The 16,288-nt window shown below is 43.9% G+C and overlaps 4 protein-coding genes across 4 annotated transcripts; 2 read left to right on the top strand and 2 right to left on the bottom strand. All coding sequences in view use genetic code 11, as the record gives it.

Annotated features, from left to right (window-relative positions):
• Positions 1–94: 94 nt before the first annotated feature.
• Positions 95–829, top strand: EGR_08026 (Alpha-N-acetylgalactosaminidase; the record flags this gene model as incomplete). Its single annotated transcript, XM_024497275.1, has 3 exons — positions 95–295; positions 410–496; positions 578–829. 3 exons carry the CDS (start codon positions 95–97, stop codon positions 827–829), a joined length of 540 nt encoding a protein of 179 aa, XP_024348338.1.
• A 350-nt stretch (positions 830–1,179) lies between these two features.
• On the bottom strand, positions 1,180–3,769 carry EGR_08025 (Alpha-N-acetylgalactosaminidase; the record flags this gene model as incomplete). Its single annotated transcript, XM_024497274.1, has 6 exons — positions 1,180–1,440; positions 1,573–1,659; positions 1,823–2,131; positions 2,154–2,324; positions 2,732–2,917; positions 3,416–3,769. The coding sequence occupies 6 exons, from the start codon at positions 3,767–3,769 to the stop codon at positions 1,180–1,182; spliced, it is 1,368 nt and encodes a 455-aa protein (XP_024348337.1).
• Positions 3,770–5,529: 1,760 nt separating this feature from the next.
• Positions 5,530–9,222, bottom strand: EGR_08024 (Phosphatidylserine synthase; the record flags this gene model as incomplete). Its single annotated transcript, XM_024497273.1, has 9 exons — positions 5,530–5,610; positions 5,740–5,886; positions 5,972–6,071; positions 6,146–6,211; positions 7,166–7,360; positions 8,250–8,596; positions 8,638–8,834; positions 8,902–8,996; positions 9,035–9,222. The coding sequence occupies 9 exons, from the start codon at positions 9,220–9,222 to the stop codon at positions 5,530–5,532; spliced, it is 1,416 nt and encodes a 471-aa protein (XP_024348336.1).
• A 2,943-nt stretch (positions 9,223–12,165) lies between these two features.
• EGR_08023 (Glycogen synthase kinase-3 alpha) lies at positions 12,166–15,465 on the top strand (the record flags this gene model as incomplete). Its single annotated transcript, XM_024497272.1, has 3 exons — positions 12,166–13,001; positions 13,666–14,204; positions 15,302–15,465. The coding sequence occupies 3 exons, from the start codon at positions 12,166–12,168 to the stop codon at positions 15,463–15,465; spliced, it is 1,539 nt and encodes a 512-aa protein (XP_024348335.1).
• Positions 15,466–16,288: the final 823 nt, after the last annotated feature.

Genomic DNA, 16,288 nt, shown 5'->3' with positions numbered 1-16,288 from the left:
TCTGTGGCGCCTTCTGGAGGACATTCAAGTGAGGGGAAATAAATACTAATTTGAGCATCGTATCTAGGATAGCTGGCAGTCACTGCGGTCGATCATGTCACAATATGAAGCGCATCGTAAGACACTGATCCCGGTGGCTGGACCGGGTCATTGGAATGACCTTGACATGCTACTTGGTGGGAATTTTGGGCTGTCATTGGACGAGACGCGCGTGCAGATGGGCATGTGGGCGATGCACGCCACTCCTCTCATACTCTCCGTCGATTTGGCTACCATGCCTCCCGACCACAAAGAGGTAGGGAAACCATCCTTTCCTATCATTCTTCTTAGCAATGTAACCCCCTTTAATATCAACATCGTTTGTCATTCTGAGGTTTCAGAGTTGTTCTTTTTCTTCATTTAACTTAAGGTCCTCCAGGCGGAACTCGTGATTCGCGTGAACCAGGACAAATTGGGCAAGCCAGCGGACCAGCTGGATCCCATTGCGGGGATTAAGGTTGGTGCACCTGTCCAACACATTTTTAAGGGTATAAAGCCACTTGCATAAATTCCTTACCGTTCTATCCCACTCTGTCAGATTTGGAAGCGCTCATTAACTGACTTCAATGGTGGTTGGGCACTTGCTTTTCTTGACCTCAGCGACGATGCAGGATTCCCTCAACGCATTATACTTAACCTTAAAAATACCGGTATCTCTGACGAAGGACTTTTCAAACTCACCGATGCCTTCACTGGAACCGATTTTATCATTACAAACGCCACGGAACCCTTCGAAGTACATGTCAACCCCAGTGGAATCGTCATGCTTATTGTCCAGCCCTTTTCTTAGGCTTAAGTCCAGCTGCTGTTTGACACTCCATCGCCAATTTTAATACCATTTTCCTTTTTCAATGATTCAAGTTACTTAAATGGTACGCCCTTTGCCATCCTTATTGTCGTTTTTAAGTTTCATCTTTTGCCACAAAAGCTGGCCACTTCAAAACCCCGGTGTTAACATCATTATACGAATAATCAGGAAAGTGATGTGTGAATTCGCATATGCAGGTTTAATATGTAAATGATTTAAAGATTGCACATTACGAATTAAATAGGATTTGGATAAGATCGAATGAAATAGGGTCTTTGTGAGAGCAGAATTTGTGGAAAATAATAGTGATGGATGAGAAGCCCCGATGTTCATCAGAGTGGCTGTACAATGAGCATAACTATTCCACTAGGATTTATGCGGACTTCAAAGGCTTCGGCTGAGTTTGTGGTAAGGAGATTCGATCCTGTGAAAGCGTCGATCAAATTGAATGTGCATCCAGAATCACCGTTTGGTGGGATTCCCAGTTCTTGCAGGCTGATAACGAGGGCCCTCGGAGAGCCGCCTTCATCGCTTAAGTTGAGAAATGCCAACGCCCAACCCGCGTTGAAATCCGACAACTTTCGTTTCCATACCTAGAACACAATTTAATCCACCGACAACTCTTTATTGATTCAATTTAAAGTGTGGTGGCACTGATTTATATACTGACGATTTTTTAACGTCGATTTCATGAGAGGTGAACTAATTAATAACTTCTGACACACCTTTATTCCAACGACGGGAATGAGAAGATCAGCTGGCTTGCCGAGTTTGTCCTGGCTTACACGAATGACGAGCGGTGCTTGGAGAATCTATGTAATTCACGAAAGACATGGAGGAGGTTTTCGATGGACCGTGTCAAGCTCAATGCAAAAAGACGCTAATTTTGAGTGCAGCTGTAGAGCCAAGGTTTAGTGTGATAAGCGAAAATGACAGAAGATGGGGCAGGGGAAAGGGAAGGGGATGTAGCTTTACCTCCTTGACTTCGGGGCGGACGGCGGCTAAGTCGAGGGAGATTATGAGAGGAGAGGCGTGCATCGCCCATACACCCATCTGCACGCGGGTCTCGTCCCACGAGAGCCCAAAATTTCCACCTGTAAGCATGTCAAGGTCATTCCAATGACCTGGTCCAGCCACCGGGATCAACGTCTTTCGGTGCGCCTCGTAATCACGCATTATCGAGAGTACTGATGCCCACGAGTCCTGCATGAAGTAAACGAAACCGCAAAAGCAAATGCGCAGAATCGCGATTACATTGACTTCGATGTTAAGAAGCTTGGTTTCCTATAAGTAAGGCTTAATTCACCTGAACGTCATCCAGCATTCTCCAAAGGTTACAGTTTTCAGCAAGCTGGGACCAGTTGAGTTTTTCACCATCAAACCAGTGCTGATAGGCAGGATAGCTGCAGGAAAACACTATCGGTCGTTTAGTTGCATTCAAGAGGCGCTCAAACATTGCATATCCGTCGGGTTGAATCTGTTGCAGGAATGAATAAAGGAGATGTTTATTGACCTGCAAACTTTAATGTATTAGTTTAAGCATCAGCAGTGAATGGGTAAAATATACTAGGGTAAAGTCAGTGTAGCACCCATTCATTTTGATGCAGTTCTCCGCCAAACGGGTCCAATTCAAATAAACACCCTTTCTCCATGGTTGAAAAAGAGGATAACTACATTCGAAGACAATTGAACGTTTCGTAGCATTCAAATATCGTCCAAATTGCTCATAGCCATCAGCTTGAATCTGATAAGAATAAGAGGTAGATACAAATCCAATTTAGTTTGCATTGACATGTTGACGTGAATGTGCCAAACAGTCTTTTTGAAACAGGATTACTCGATGACATAGGAAAACCTTCCATTCATACGTAAAACAGTGGAGACCTTTGGATCACTGTAGCATCCGTCCATTTTGATGTAGTCGACACCCCAATCAGCCATGGTGGCGGCATCCACTTCAAGGAAGTCCAAACTGCCGGGAAAGCCGGCGCACGTCTTGGTGCCGAAGTCCAAGTAGATGCCGAATTTGAGGCCCAATGAGTGCACGAAATCCGACAGCCACTTCATTCCCTGTTGCACGAGAAGAGAGATGGAGAGAGAGGCACTGGTCAGCCATTTGCCACGCTCACCCGCTCGACCCACTCACCCACTACCACCTCACTGGCAAACCAGCTGTCTCACGTGTCTGTTCTTTACGAACTCCTAATTCCTTCCACACGCGTGCATTCTAATTCACTTCGCATCCAATGGGCTGGTCACACGTACTCCTATCTGGCATGTGGTAGATGTTCACAATAGAGCAGAGAAATGTTTGCACACCATCGCATGTTTGAACTTGCAGTGTCTCCACACCCAATACTGAGGTGACGGATACTGGAGTCGCTTTGCAAGACTGACAGGTGGGATGATAGGACATCTGCACAGCGGATGATGCACAGATAGTGTGCATCCACGGTTGGTGGAGCGGGGGGGTTGGAGAGCGATGCGACACGTGACACGTGAGGGGAGTGGAGAGGAGGGGGCGATGGGAGAAAGGTGAGGTAGGCAAAGTGAAAAGCAGGCACTCACGTGGGGAAAACGGGTGGGGTCGGGTTGGAGGCGGTGGGATGTAGGATCGCGTTGGTGTGCGGGCCAGCAATCGTCAATGATAATGTACTCGTAGCCTCTGGCCAGCCAGCCGTCGTGCGCCAGCATCTGCGCCTGTCGCACCACCAACGCCTCGCTGACGCAGTCCTGTGGGTACATCTCACAATCCGTCTGACAGCGGAATCGCTGCCACGTCAGCCAACCCATTGGTGGGGTCAAGGCTAAGCCGTTGTCGAGGCCTGCGCCTCGACCTCCGTAATCGGACAACAGCATCAACAACACGCCTATCGCCAACTTCAACAACAACAACGACGACAACACGCATCCTCGACACATTCTGGCAGATTGCTTACTGCAATGGAGAGCGATGCTAAACTATCCCATCCATCCATTACATCGCTCGGCTTTGCCTGGCTTCGACGTTACCGTCAAAACTCAGTGGTTGCAAGCATGTTGCCAGAAGAGCCCTGACAGGAAGGAGTCATTCAACTCCACCATCCCATCTCATTTGCTTTTGTGTCACCTGAGCGAACGACCCCTAAACATGTCTGTCTGTTGCCTGCTTTCCCACCACGTCTCTCAAACACTCATTACATTTCGGTGTCCCGTCTCTCACGTGTTCAGCGCATGTGACTTCATGAAGGTGCACGGACGGTGTCACGCCTTGTCGATCCTCCTTGGTGGTGTGGACTCGACATGGCGCCTGCATGGACTGGTCCACTAAATAGTGGAAAGCAGCTAACAAGGTCGTGGTGGAGTCACCAGTTTTAGGGATGTGGGACTGTCGTCTAAGTGTGAGAATCGTGTGTGTGAGGCGAAAGGGAGTGAGGAGCAAAGCCATTGATCAGGCAAGCAAGCACTCGCAGGCACACCCGCGCTGCGAGTTGGAGCCTTGCAAATTCTGTGCGTATGCGACGTGGCTGATACCTCCGACATATTCCCACTTACTTTGACGGTTTCACGAGTGGGTGCATAGAACCGGCAACATTGCTACGGTAGCTGATCGCGATTTGCTTCATCAGAGAAAAACTGAAACTCCTTTTTTCCTGGCATGACAAGTTAAGATTTCGATTTACTGCTTCACTTTGGCAGGTAGTATGCAAGAATACAGTTCCCCACATTGTGCCACAGACTTTTGAACGCCTACCTCAGAAGCGTTTAATGTCACCTTTGCTATCACATCTTATTGATAAAACTCCACTGTGATGGAAGACGATGGGACACATCTGAGTTACTTGTGCGTTTGGATCTCACGATAAAATCCCGAAATCTTTAGAGCCTATAATATACAGTTTAAAAATGAACCGTAGCTGATCAGATCCTGAACTATCGCAATTTGTATCATTATACAATTCGACTTTGGCCTGCCAGGAAACGAGATTTGAGCAAATCTGGTCAAATGGTATCTCAGATAAATAATGATTCGGTCCGAGGTGTACTCCCAGTTTAAATGTAGGTGATAAAATAAACCACAAGATGAATTAACGACTACCCCATTACTAAGTAGAACTGCACACCAAATCCTCAATCGTGCACTATTTATGCAAACACACTATTCACTCAAAAATCCAGAAAATCAGGCTTTAATAATACTGAACAGACGTGACTTACATAGAACCGGAGCAAAATGAACGACATAGCCTAAATTTTACCTAATTACACTTTGTAAACACGGAATGCCAATTGGCGGGATTCACAGTCACCACCGTAACTGACATTGGTTGAAATGACTAATCCTGCGTGTTGATAGTTGTAACCCTAATCCAGCAATGTCCAATGAATTCCCAGCTCGTGGGTAGTTATTTGAGGGTGCTGAAGACGATGGAACCACCCAGTGATTTGGCATCATCAATCCAAAATTCACATGATTCCATCAACCTCGATGTTCAAATGCCAGCATTTCCGACTTGAACTGCTTCAGTTACTGTGTAAAAGAACTTCTCCGTTCAGATAATAATAAATATTTGCTCATACATGGATTTAAAGCACCAAATAGAGTGCGGTTTAGGCGAATATATAGAAAAAAAACACGGAAATAGTTGGAACTTCAGCAACATAGATGAAGCTGGCGGAGGGGAAGAAGTGAGCAGGATGACTCAGTTCGCTTTTTTGGTATCCTGAGATCTTGTGGCAGGGCGACTAACCAAAGGTGATCGTACATTCCTTTGGTGAACTTCCTAAACAAACAAACAAAGCTAAATTTACATGAAAACTTTACGTGATGAAGCCTCAGAGCCAGCTTAAGCCTTGCATGCCTATTAAGACCAAAAAAATGATGGAGAAAAGGTGAATGTTAAAAAACCCACATGTTCATCTTCCGTGGTTCTTTCTGGCATCACTCCTGAGTCCAAGATGACATTTCCAGAGTCAAAAGCCTCTTCATCTTCAGATTCCGACTTTGAACGTTTGGCAAAGAGTAGACAAACCCATACAGTCAGGAAACTACTGACAACCTAAAGCATAGGAAGAAGCTCCTAGGGATCAGTGTGTGCTTGCGCATGCAATTAGCAAAATTAACCGGGCAAAAAAGAAACTAACCAACCAAACAAGCCAGTAAATGATGTAGCGGAGGATAGCTTTTTCAAACACCTCGCTGCCCAATTTGTAGGCAACCAGTGTTTCGATGATCATTGTGGCACTACAAAAAGCAGCCCGATTTTTCTGTTAAAGAGTACTTCACGAGTGAAGAGTAGAGAGGACATTAGGACTTACGTGAAAATCCACATTTGGGAGCCGACACGTGTCACCTGGTCATCAGTGACGTAATGATAGAATTGCCTAGAAGCGTAAGAGAGCATGATAAGCACATTAGGTGGAAAAGAAAGATCGTGGGTAGTGAAACACTTGCATACTTCTAAGAACTTTTGAAGAGACGGTATCATTCTTTGAGCAAACTAAACCTTGGCACAAATTACTTGGGAAATATAAACATAAATAGTGTTGGTTCCCTTTTGCAAATTCATGCCATCTGTGACTTGTTCGAAAAGTATTGACATTAATAAAGAATGGATCGTTGTCTATGCAAAAGGAAGTACCAGCCAAGAATCTCAACTGCTAGGCCGTAGAGAAATACAAACCATCCCTTTTTATGCACAAAACTTTAAGACACCTCCAAAAAACCATAATTGAGTAACCAGTAATAGCATGAACAAAAGGAAAGGAAGAAAATAGTTGACATTGAATCAATCTAAAATAGGAATGGAGTCGGAGGAGTTTCAGCCAATAAACTGATCAAACAGGTAACTAGTATTTTTAGTGTAATCTTGAAACGCCTTGTAAGACAGATGAGCCCAAGTCAATTAAACCACTACATCAAGTCAGCGCAGGTAACTCAAAAGTTATTCAAAACGCGATCGTTTAATAAAAAAGCAATGACGGACGTGCAGAAAATGAGATGAATTGTAGGCATTAACCACAGGGGAAAGACAATACCAGAGACAAGATAAAACGAATGGACACTGAACTAAATCGAAACATAAATGTTATAATCACGCTAAGAAGGAAAGACAGATGAGAAATGCGTAAAATCGGTCCCATGGGTCTTGTTTATCGAAAAGTGCTTCCGAAAAAGTGGATATGCAAAAAGCCGATGAAATGGTAGAAAAAAGCAGCAGAGCATAAATCTTCGGGGTTGCACACAAAATAGGAGGTTTCAATAAACCATGAACAAGAACTAAGGAATGAACACTATCATCAGTCAAGTGGGGTTTTCTTAAGATACGATGGTGGCACCTGATGGCGGGGGCAGAGGAGAGGGTAGTAATGATGATTCGCAATTGGGTGAGAAAGTGTGACGGCCTGACAATAAAAACGTGCTTCAGCCAGAAGATATTTAACTCCGCCATCTGCCAGAAGAATATGAGCACAGAAAGTTGAATGACTCGCTTAAAGGAAGAATTTCTGTCCAACCAGTGTGTTGGAGTCCAGCTGAAAGAAGGAAAGTTGGTGATGAAATAGACGTATGCGGTAAGACACATTTCGGGAAAGGCTAACCCATTTCAAAGTGCTGCTTCACTTTTAGTGAAAGAAACTACTATATTCAAGGCTGTAAATACCATCCCATCTTAACACGCTTACAGCACCACTAGAGGCATTAGGTTCGATAAAAATCACACCAGCGTTACATATATCAGATCCAAAATTTGAGCAAAAACTATTTGACGACGAGGAGGAGTGGAATGCCTATTCTATGGCCACGGGTGCTACGATGAACATACGGTTTCTAGAGAAACGTTGCTACGGTGAGCGGTGTTCTATCTCTACAATACTGTCCAAACTTTTAGAACTACTGCCTTCTCAAGAATCGACCCTCTCCCGTTAAAATTTACTATGCAGAGGGCGAGACATAAAATAATCCCAACCGAAACGGTCTTATGATGTAAGCTCACAACATCACTCAGTCAGGTGTAATTCACAAAGACCCATTATGATCGAAAAGGAGGAATGGCTACGGGATGCATGGAAAACGATGCTCAGAAAACATGTCACAAAATGAAATTTCCTAATACTATACCAAACAAAGCACTAATTGCAGTTTCAGTTACCGCCTCAGTGATATGGCGTTCTCCCCTCCCTACGCTCATAGCTTCCTACCCCTTCAGTGCGCTAAAAAGAATTTTTCCTGTCCTATTACGTAATCAGTAAAGTTTTGAGACACTAATCCTCTAACTAAAGCGACGTATAGATAAAACATTAGATTCTATAAAATTAGCTTCCACTTTTTTACGAAATTTAAACAGCATTCAAGCTTACACGAATCCATGGAATCAAACGGCAATTGTCAATGTAAATTGTGAAAGTATATCAGAAACCGTACCTAACGGGAGTGAACTGGAGGACGGCTCGTTTGAGTTTGCCGCGTTTAGAGGGAATATCACGGATGGATTCCCACTGATACGAGCGTGCATGGAACCACTGACAGAGAAGCATGCCAAAAAATATACCGAGACCGTTGCAGAGCAACACGTCGAGGACGATGCTATCCCACCAGCATTCCCGGAAGTTGGGCAGAATGTGCGAGAAAGCCACTTCGGTAACCTCCCAGTTAATGGAGAGTGTCCATAGCATGAAGTAATGCCGCAACAAAATAGCTTTTACTACCCAACCAAAAAAGTGGCCGAAAGCAAAAACATCAACGTGACTCCAGATGCGCTCTAAAGTTACCTATACTAGGAATTAGAAATTACGCTAGGTATGCAAAACACCTGGCTACAGTTAACAGCGTATTCCTTGTCCAGGATGTCAGAGTAGCGCATTCGTTCCAAGCTAGGGTCCAAATAAAAGAGAATTTTTCGGGCATCTTCCAGACGCAAGAAGAGGACAAATACGAGACTATGAAGGTACAGAAGACTAGCACCAAAGACAACCCTCCAAACCAGCGGATGGGGTCGAACAAATGGACCTGCAGACGAAACAAGCCGAAAAGCTCAAAAGCGAATTCTAAGAGCAGTCAAGGAAAACAAACTCACCATTTGGCATAATCATTGTCGAGATTATGAGGAAAACGGTAATAGATACAATTGCTCCATTAAAAAGACAGTCACTAAGTGGAAGATTCGCCGGTCTGAAGAAAATGAAGTAAAACACTGATACCAAACAAACCGGGTGAAGGCAAAATATGTCAAACCGACTACGATAAGGAAGAGGACAGTGATAGAACGTGGTTGATAAAATACGTTTATCGAGATATCTTGTACAGGTTGTTGCTCAACATTTCTCCTAAAATACTCCTTTTCAACTGCAGATTCAGAAAACAATCTCCTTCGCGAGTTAGAATACCTCCCATGCATTTTAAACAGCTGACCTTGAGGACGAAAAATGGGTACTACGTGCCCCAGAGATTTCGAAAGAGCGATCTATAGGCTAATGAAAAAAAAAAACACTAAAAGGAAGTTAAAGGTACCTGTTTATTTTAATATAACTGAGCAATTTTCGCAAACATGTACCCAGGCACATTTTTGTAAATAGCCTAAAAGACCCAAGGTGAAGTGTGCAAAAAGCAGTAATTTGTGAAGTATCAACAAATTGGCAGACCCTAATCATCATACAAACCATCTATCACATGCAAATTATCACGCTTTTGGACACTACTTGGATTTTAACGCTTGAAAAACATTCTACTTAAAAGGCAAAACTACCGTTTGAAGAAGTATAATAAGAAAAAGTTTGCGAATCTACCAAATTCGACACAAATCTTATAACATGTAAGCGACTTTATAATCTGCAAAGGTATTACACATTTGGGCATCTCTAGAGCTAAATTACTTTACCTCACCATAAAGGAAGGTTTGGTAGTAAGGTCTAGAGGTACCTAAATGTAGCGTTTTGAGACTCCTTGAAGACAAAAGAAGACAAAATACTCGGGCAGAATATATATATTCAGCACAGAGAAGGTGTCTGGGCTATTGGCATGGCCCAAAAGGCCAGCCGACCCAGCGACGTACAAAGGGGCTAATTAAAAATACGAAAGTGGCGACTCACGAGAACCGAGAGATAAACCACTATCGTATTACACTACACTATCGTTTTGCAGCTGACCTCTAGATCGGGTTCGACTTTAGCTACCGATGTGGTTTCTTAAGGCCTTATTAAATTTGTTATAAATCACAACAGCACAAAGAAAAATGTATCACTTTTAATACGATGGTGGTTTATCTTTCGGTATTGATGAAACGCCACTTTTGAACTTTTGAATCTGCCTTCTTGTACCTCACCGGGTGGGCTGGCCTCCGGGCTATGCCAGCAGCCCAAACACCTCTGTGCTGAATATATATATGCTGCCCGAGTATTGTGCCTTCCTTCGTCTTCAGGGAGGGCTCGGGACGATATATCATTAATATATAAAAAAAGCGTAGATGTTGGTGAAGCAGGCTATCTAGCAGAACTAAATCCCATAGGTACTAAGAGGCCTACAGACTTGAGCATGATGTTAAGTAAGGCAACGATTCATTTTCAAACCTATTCTTGCAAAGTGGCGAATGTAGCGGCCCAAGACTCCCCGAAGACGAAAGAAGACACAATACTCGTGCAGAATATATATATTTAGCACAGAGAAGGTGTCTAGGCTATTGGCATGGCCCAAAAGGCCAGCCCACCCAGCGAGGTACAAGGGGGCTAGTTCGAAGTACAGAAGTGGCGCCTCACGAGAACCGAGAGATAAACCACTATCGTATTACACGAAATCCTTTATTCGCCTTTAAATCCCTTTAATTTTTAGTATAAGGAAATTTTCAATGCTGATCTCATTGCAAAGAGCGTGAACTAAATGCAGCAATTTGGTAGTTTACATCTCGCAGGTTGTACTTTTACTCTAGGATCTAAGCGTGGGTCTTGTGAAACGCGCGACTCATCAGTCTCCTCTTCCCTGTTCCTAGCGTTCTTAGTCAAGCCAGGTTGATTCGCTTTGGACATATTTATTAAAGGTGACAAGATGGAGAGGGAAAATACAATGTTCAAGAAGGAGAGGAGCTGCAGTCAGTAGGTACGGGAGAGGACCATCCAGCCACGAGGCTCGAATTTCCCGATTGCCTCCTCCCTGAACGGTACATTAAAACAACGTAAGGGTTACACTTGCTTATAGTTTTCAAACTCCCCTGCACCTAAGCAAAAGTTTTTTTTAAGATCATTTTAGGCCATAATTATTTAATCGAAGATTCTAGGATCTCAAAAAGCAGCGAAAGTGTCAGTCACGATTGAGAAGGTCCAGGAAACCAAAGTGGTTATGACCTATTTTATGTCATTTTACATTTACAGCATTCCGGGATTTTCTTAAAAGTGTAAGAAAGCATAGTGCTATGGCAGAAAACTTATTGATAACGCGGAAAGTGCTGAGAGGCTACATGTATGGTCAGGGGGATAAGCCTCTGAGCAAACTTACAAAGACAGAGACTTATTTGAGTCCGCAATTTAAATGCAAAAGTCTAAACACTATCAGAAAATTACACGTTTAACTCGCAATGTGAATGTAAATTGCTCAGCATAATGCAAAAATGAATCTACTGCGCCTAACATAGCCACGAGGTAATGATGCTTGGAAACCATCTAAAAAGTAAACCGCCCTCTTTTTCTTAAAAGTAATTTTTTTATTACAGTTTTATCTTTTTTTTTTCGAAAGCTCTTTTATCAATGGGTCATTCAACCTACATTTCATTTTCTGCAAGCTGAATATGCACGATTTAATGTTGTTTTCTAATATATTAAAAAGCCGAAATATGTATTATATGATAAGGTATTGTGCAATTCGAATAATGCGTTTGGGGCCATAATTTTGCCTGTGAATTTGTTTGAATTGCCCGTCATTGGGCTGCGGGGCTTTTTGGACTTGGCGTCTAGTCTTACTATTAATTGTGGTGTCTCCTTATCAGCAGGTAGAGGAGCTCGAAGGCGATTTGGTTTGGTTGATGTGTCGGAATAACTGCCTTGGTGAGGTGTTTAAATCACTTGGAGGCTCCTCGTATAATTGGCCTGGAACCCTTCTTACTAAATGAACTTAGACCATATTATTTCTTTCAAAATCCGGAAAGTACAGAACTTTGTTAGTATTCATGCGTAGTTTTCATAAGTAACTGGTGTATCTGCGCACATTTTAGGCTGTTTGAGATCAGAGGGGAGTTCTTAAGTACTTTGTCAAAGTGTAGTTCGCTTACGTGTCTTGATTTGCAGATCATCTGAACCGTCATCAACTCAGCAGGTCTCTGTCATTTGTGTGATTTCATCCCATACGAAGTTCCGATATGAGTCTCGCTTCGCGGCATAGCGGAGCTACGCAAGGCAGTAATCACACCAACGCCAATAATACGTCCAAACCCGCTCATAATAAATCAAGTCGTGTGGGCGGTCCCTTCGCCAGTTTGATTTCTGGACGCCTAGCTTTGCCTCGGCAGTTGGTGGTACAGGCTAGAAATGCTTTAGACAATACCCCGGTGTCGATCCACCTCAGTTTCTCCGGCACAATTGGTCAGGGTACCTTCGGGCAGATTGAAAAGGCCACTCTTACCACTCCGCCTCCCTCGAAGACTGCCGACGATAAGTCCTCCTCATCTGCTACTGCTAATTCCTCTGACAGCACTGTATTATCAGTTGCTGTGAAGCGGGTGCTACAGGATCCACGCTACAAAAATCGGGAGTTGAGTATCATGCAAAAGCTCAACAGGCATCCAAACGTGGTTAAATTTTACTACTACTACTTTTCCACTTCGTCCTCCGCATCGCGCACGCGGTCGAGGAATTCGCAACAGCCGTGCGAAGGCGTATGCACGGATATGCCACCAAGCGCGGATATGGATGTGTATTTGCATTTAGTGCTCGAGTGCTTTCCGGGCAGTCTGTGTGAATTGGTCTACATGTACTTTCAACGCAATATGAGCATTCCTCCACTTACTGTCAAATTGTTCACCTATCAAATGCTCAAAGCTCTAGCCTATCTGCACAGTCACCAAATTTGTCATAGGGATCTTAAGTCCTCAAATCTTCTTGTTAATGAGCAGACCATGGTTCTGAAGCTATGTGACTTCGGCAGTGCCAAGGAAATGGTCCCTGGAACAACTAACGTCTCCTATATTTCTTCTCGGTAGGCTCTTTTAGATGTAATTGCTTTGGTAGAATGCTCTTCGTTGGTGCATTTCTCTTGGGTAGCTTTAGTGACTACTTTTTCGTCAGTGATATCGATTAGATAAGAAATGGTTGGTCTTAATCATATCTCGATTGAAATCTAGTGATTGTAATGGTGACCTAATTGAATTGTGCATTCCTTTTTTTCCTATTTAATCTGTCGTTCTCTAGCCGAGTTGCATGCGATCTGACCTCGTGTAAGCACCTGCACTCTAGACGCACTAACAAACCGTGTGAACCCGTTTTTGCGTTCTCGAATTGGCCCTTCGAGTAGACTATGCAGTTATGCTGTGACCTCGGCAATACGTTAGATGACTTTCCCTTTAATTTTTTTTACCGCAGGATTTGCTTCATTATCTCTCGGGTTCGATCCCTGGACGAGATTTCGACTATTATTCACTACTTTCGAAATTTTCATTACTGTTTTTTTTTGCTAAGCCAGCTTGATTGATCTAACAGTGTCTCTTTCCTTACTGGGTGCTAGCATTACATAGTGGTCTATCTTGACTGCAACAAGGTCCGTACTTTAATTAACGGGAGAAAACTTGCTAAACACGGGGAAAGAGTAATTCCATAATTCGTTGTTGAGCCTCACGGCTCCGAAACGTTTTTTCTGCCTGTAGGTACTATCGAGCACCGGAGTTGCTGTTCGGAGCGCAGATGTACACTTGCGCTATCGATACGTGGGGCGCAGGATGTGTATTGGCCGAAATGTTGCGTCATCAGTGTCTCTTCACAGGCGCCGATTCAGTGGACCAGTTAGTGAAAGTGATTCGTGTACTGGGGACGCCAACGGCAGAAGACATTGCGAGCATGAACCCCATGTACGAGTCTTACAACTTCCCCGATGTACAATCCTGCCCGGTGAAGCTCTTCTTTCCGCGCCACACACCGGCTGATCTGCTTGCGCTCATGTCCAGGATGCTCGTATATAACCCCAACAATAGGCTGCCGCCGAGACAAGGCCTCCTTGACCGCGCATTCGACGAGATTCGGGATCTGAGAGCGTCTGGAGGTAAACTGCCCAACGGCAACCCCCTGCCACCACATCTCTTCGATTCCGACCCGCCCGATCACTTGCAGTCGGCCGCTGGTGATAAACCCTCCACCTCCACTGTCGCCTCTTCTGTCCAATCCAAGGATTCTACTCACAAGCATTCTAGTAAGTGGCAGCATCAAAGGTTTTGTAGTACTTGTTAAAAAACATCTATGCAGGTGTCGATGCAGGCATAAAATGCGGCGACAGTTTTACGGATACTGTCATTTTTAACCAAACTGTCCCTATCTGTTTAACACATCGCTATTAGTTGCCTTTTGAGACGCATTATTGTGCGCTACTACATGGAGTGAGAATCATAAAAATAGGCTACATAACCGTATTTATAGTAGCAATTGACAAAAGTTTTCCCAGGCCTTTTCCATTCCCTTTTTGCCCCAATAAATGCGTCACCCACTAGCTGTTTTAAATCGGGAGCTTGCTGTAATTCTTTAGGTGGTCGTTGCAGCTAGTTACCAGAACAAAATACTTCAGATTGGTAAATCACCACTAATGCATGATTCTAAACTCCCATTTTGTTGGCTTAGGATCTCTGTTAGGGGGCAATTGATTTCGCGCAGTTTCGTTACAGCAGGCTACTTTTCCTTCGGGAGCCGTGTGTAGCACTGGTTCATAAGTTCGCATTTTGACAATTCACGTTTCTTGTCTATGGTGGATGCGGTTCAGTCACCACGTTTTATAGGGAAGTGAATTTCAAAGTGGCTTAATATTTGTAGAATCTCACTTAAATCTTATTACTCGGTTTGAATTGCCACTGGACTATCACTAAGCGCCGCGTTATTATCAAGGGTTCTCTGAAACAGTTAAGTTTATTGTCCTCCAATTGTTGTGCTACTGCAAATCATTGAAGTTGGGGCTTTTTGATGGCAATATTGTTTAATTGTTCCGCAGTGTTCGTGTCTTCTTCACCATGCTTCGACTGAAAACTTTTAGTCCCGCCCAAAGAGTGAAACAGGTGTAAATTTTTCTTTTGATCTTTATGGCCAAATTTGCCTCCTTATCATCGCTTTATAGTGCGGATATGTGGAGGCCTACGCAAATTGGAGCTATGAAGCTTTTTATACCAGTAACGGCCCAAACAGCTATTACCATTTAGAGCGCTAGTATAGGAGACAATCATTGTTGTCTGCAATGCCTCAACGCATCGTTAATTTACGATGTTGAAGGGCGCATGAGCTCTCCTACTTTTTTTACCTCTCCAGCCGAGGTTAAAGTCCGAGGCAATGAGGTCTCCGGTAGCAGCAACAATGGTGGTCATCAAGAGTCCTCCAACGAGGTAGACCCAGGTACTGCTGCGACTGATTCATCGAAGTCGACGGAAGGAGCCAAGCAGGCTTCCGAGAACCCCACTGGCAGCATCTCCTGATGGCCCTCCTCAACGCTCTTGCTCGCTCCATCTCGCCATTGGGAAACAAAACAGTAGAGAAAAAATGATTGGACATTGCTTCCTCTGCCCACTCGCGCGCACACAGACACACTGAAGCACCGTAAATTATTTGAGCATAGAATCACTCTCTATCTCTCCTCTCCTACTCTTCACATACACAAGTTCCTTAATTTTTACTACGGTCGTATTTCTCGGCCCCATAAGTCCTCACCGTACACCGTTTGTACCTCGTAGTGTTTTTCTCCTACATTTAAGGATTGGTATGTCTCTTTCAATCTTTTCTTCACCACCTCTTACTCCATTTTCTGAACCTGTAAATGAAATCACTACTTCCACATATGTTTGCTAGTGTGTATTTCATGCAACCGCACTGTTGTCTTGTGTGGGTGTGTATGCGAGTATGCACTGACGCCGTTGCCTCCCCTCTCTTAAGCTGTCACGCTTTCAGCAAACTACTGCACACCCCTCCCATTGTCTCCTCTCCCCCACGGGACAAGTACCACCTGCTATCACCATTACCAACTGCAAATCAATATGTGGCCCGACGAAAGAAAACAATTTTTGTTGTATTTTCTGTGCTTGACTTCGCTCGGGGTCAGTCGACTTCCACGGGTGTTGTGTCACACTCCAATGAATGGATGCACCATTCTCATTTTCTACTACAGGTAGACACTTTAGTTAGTGTTTGAAGGTGGTTCCATCGGTTGGATCAAGCAAATGTGTGAACAGGAGTGATGAGATCAGTATCACTGACTATGGATGATTCTATCTTCCTAGTGGTAAAAGGCAACCAGGAGGGACC

Source organism: Echinococcus granulosus, assembly GCF_000524195.1.
Source record: "Echinococcus granulosus chromosome Unknown EG_S00093, whole genome shotgun sequence".
Taxonomy (NCBI): domain Eukaryota; kingdom Metazoa; phylum Platyhelminthes; class Cestoda; order Cyclophyllidea; family Taeniidae; genus Echinococcus; species Echinococcus granulosus.
This window is presented reverse-complemented; position numbering and strand designations above follow the sequence as displayed.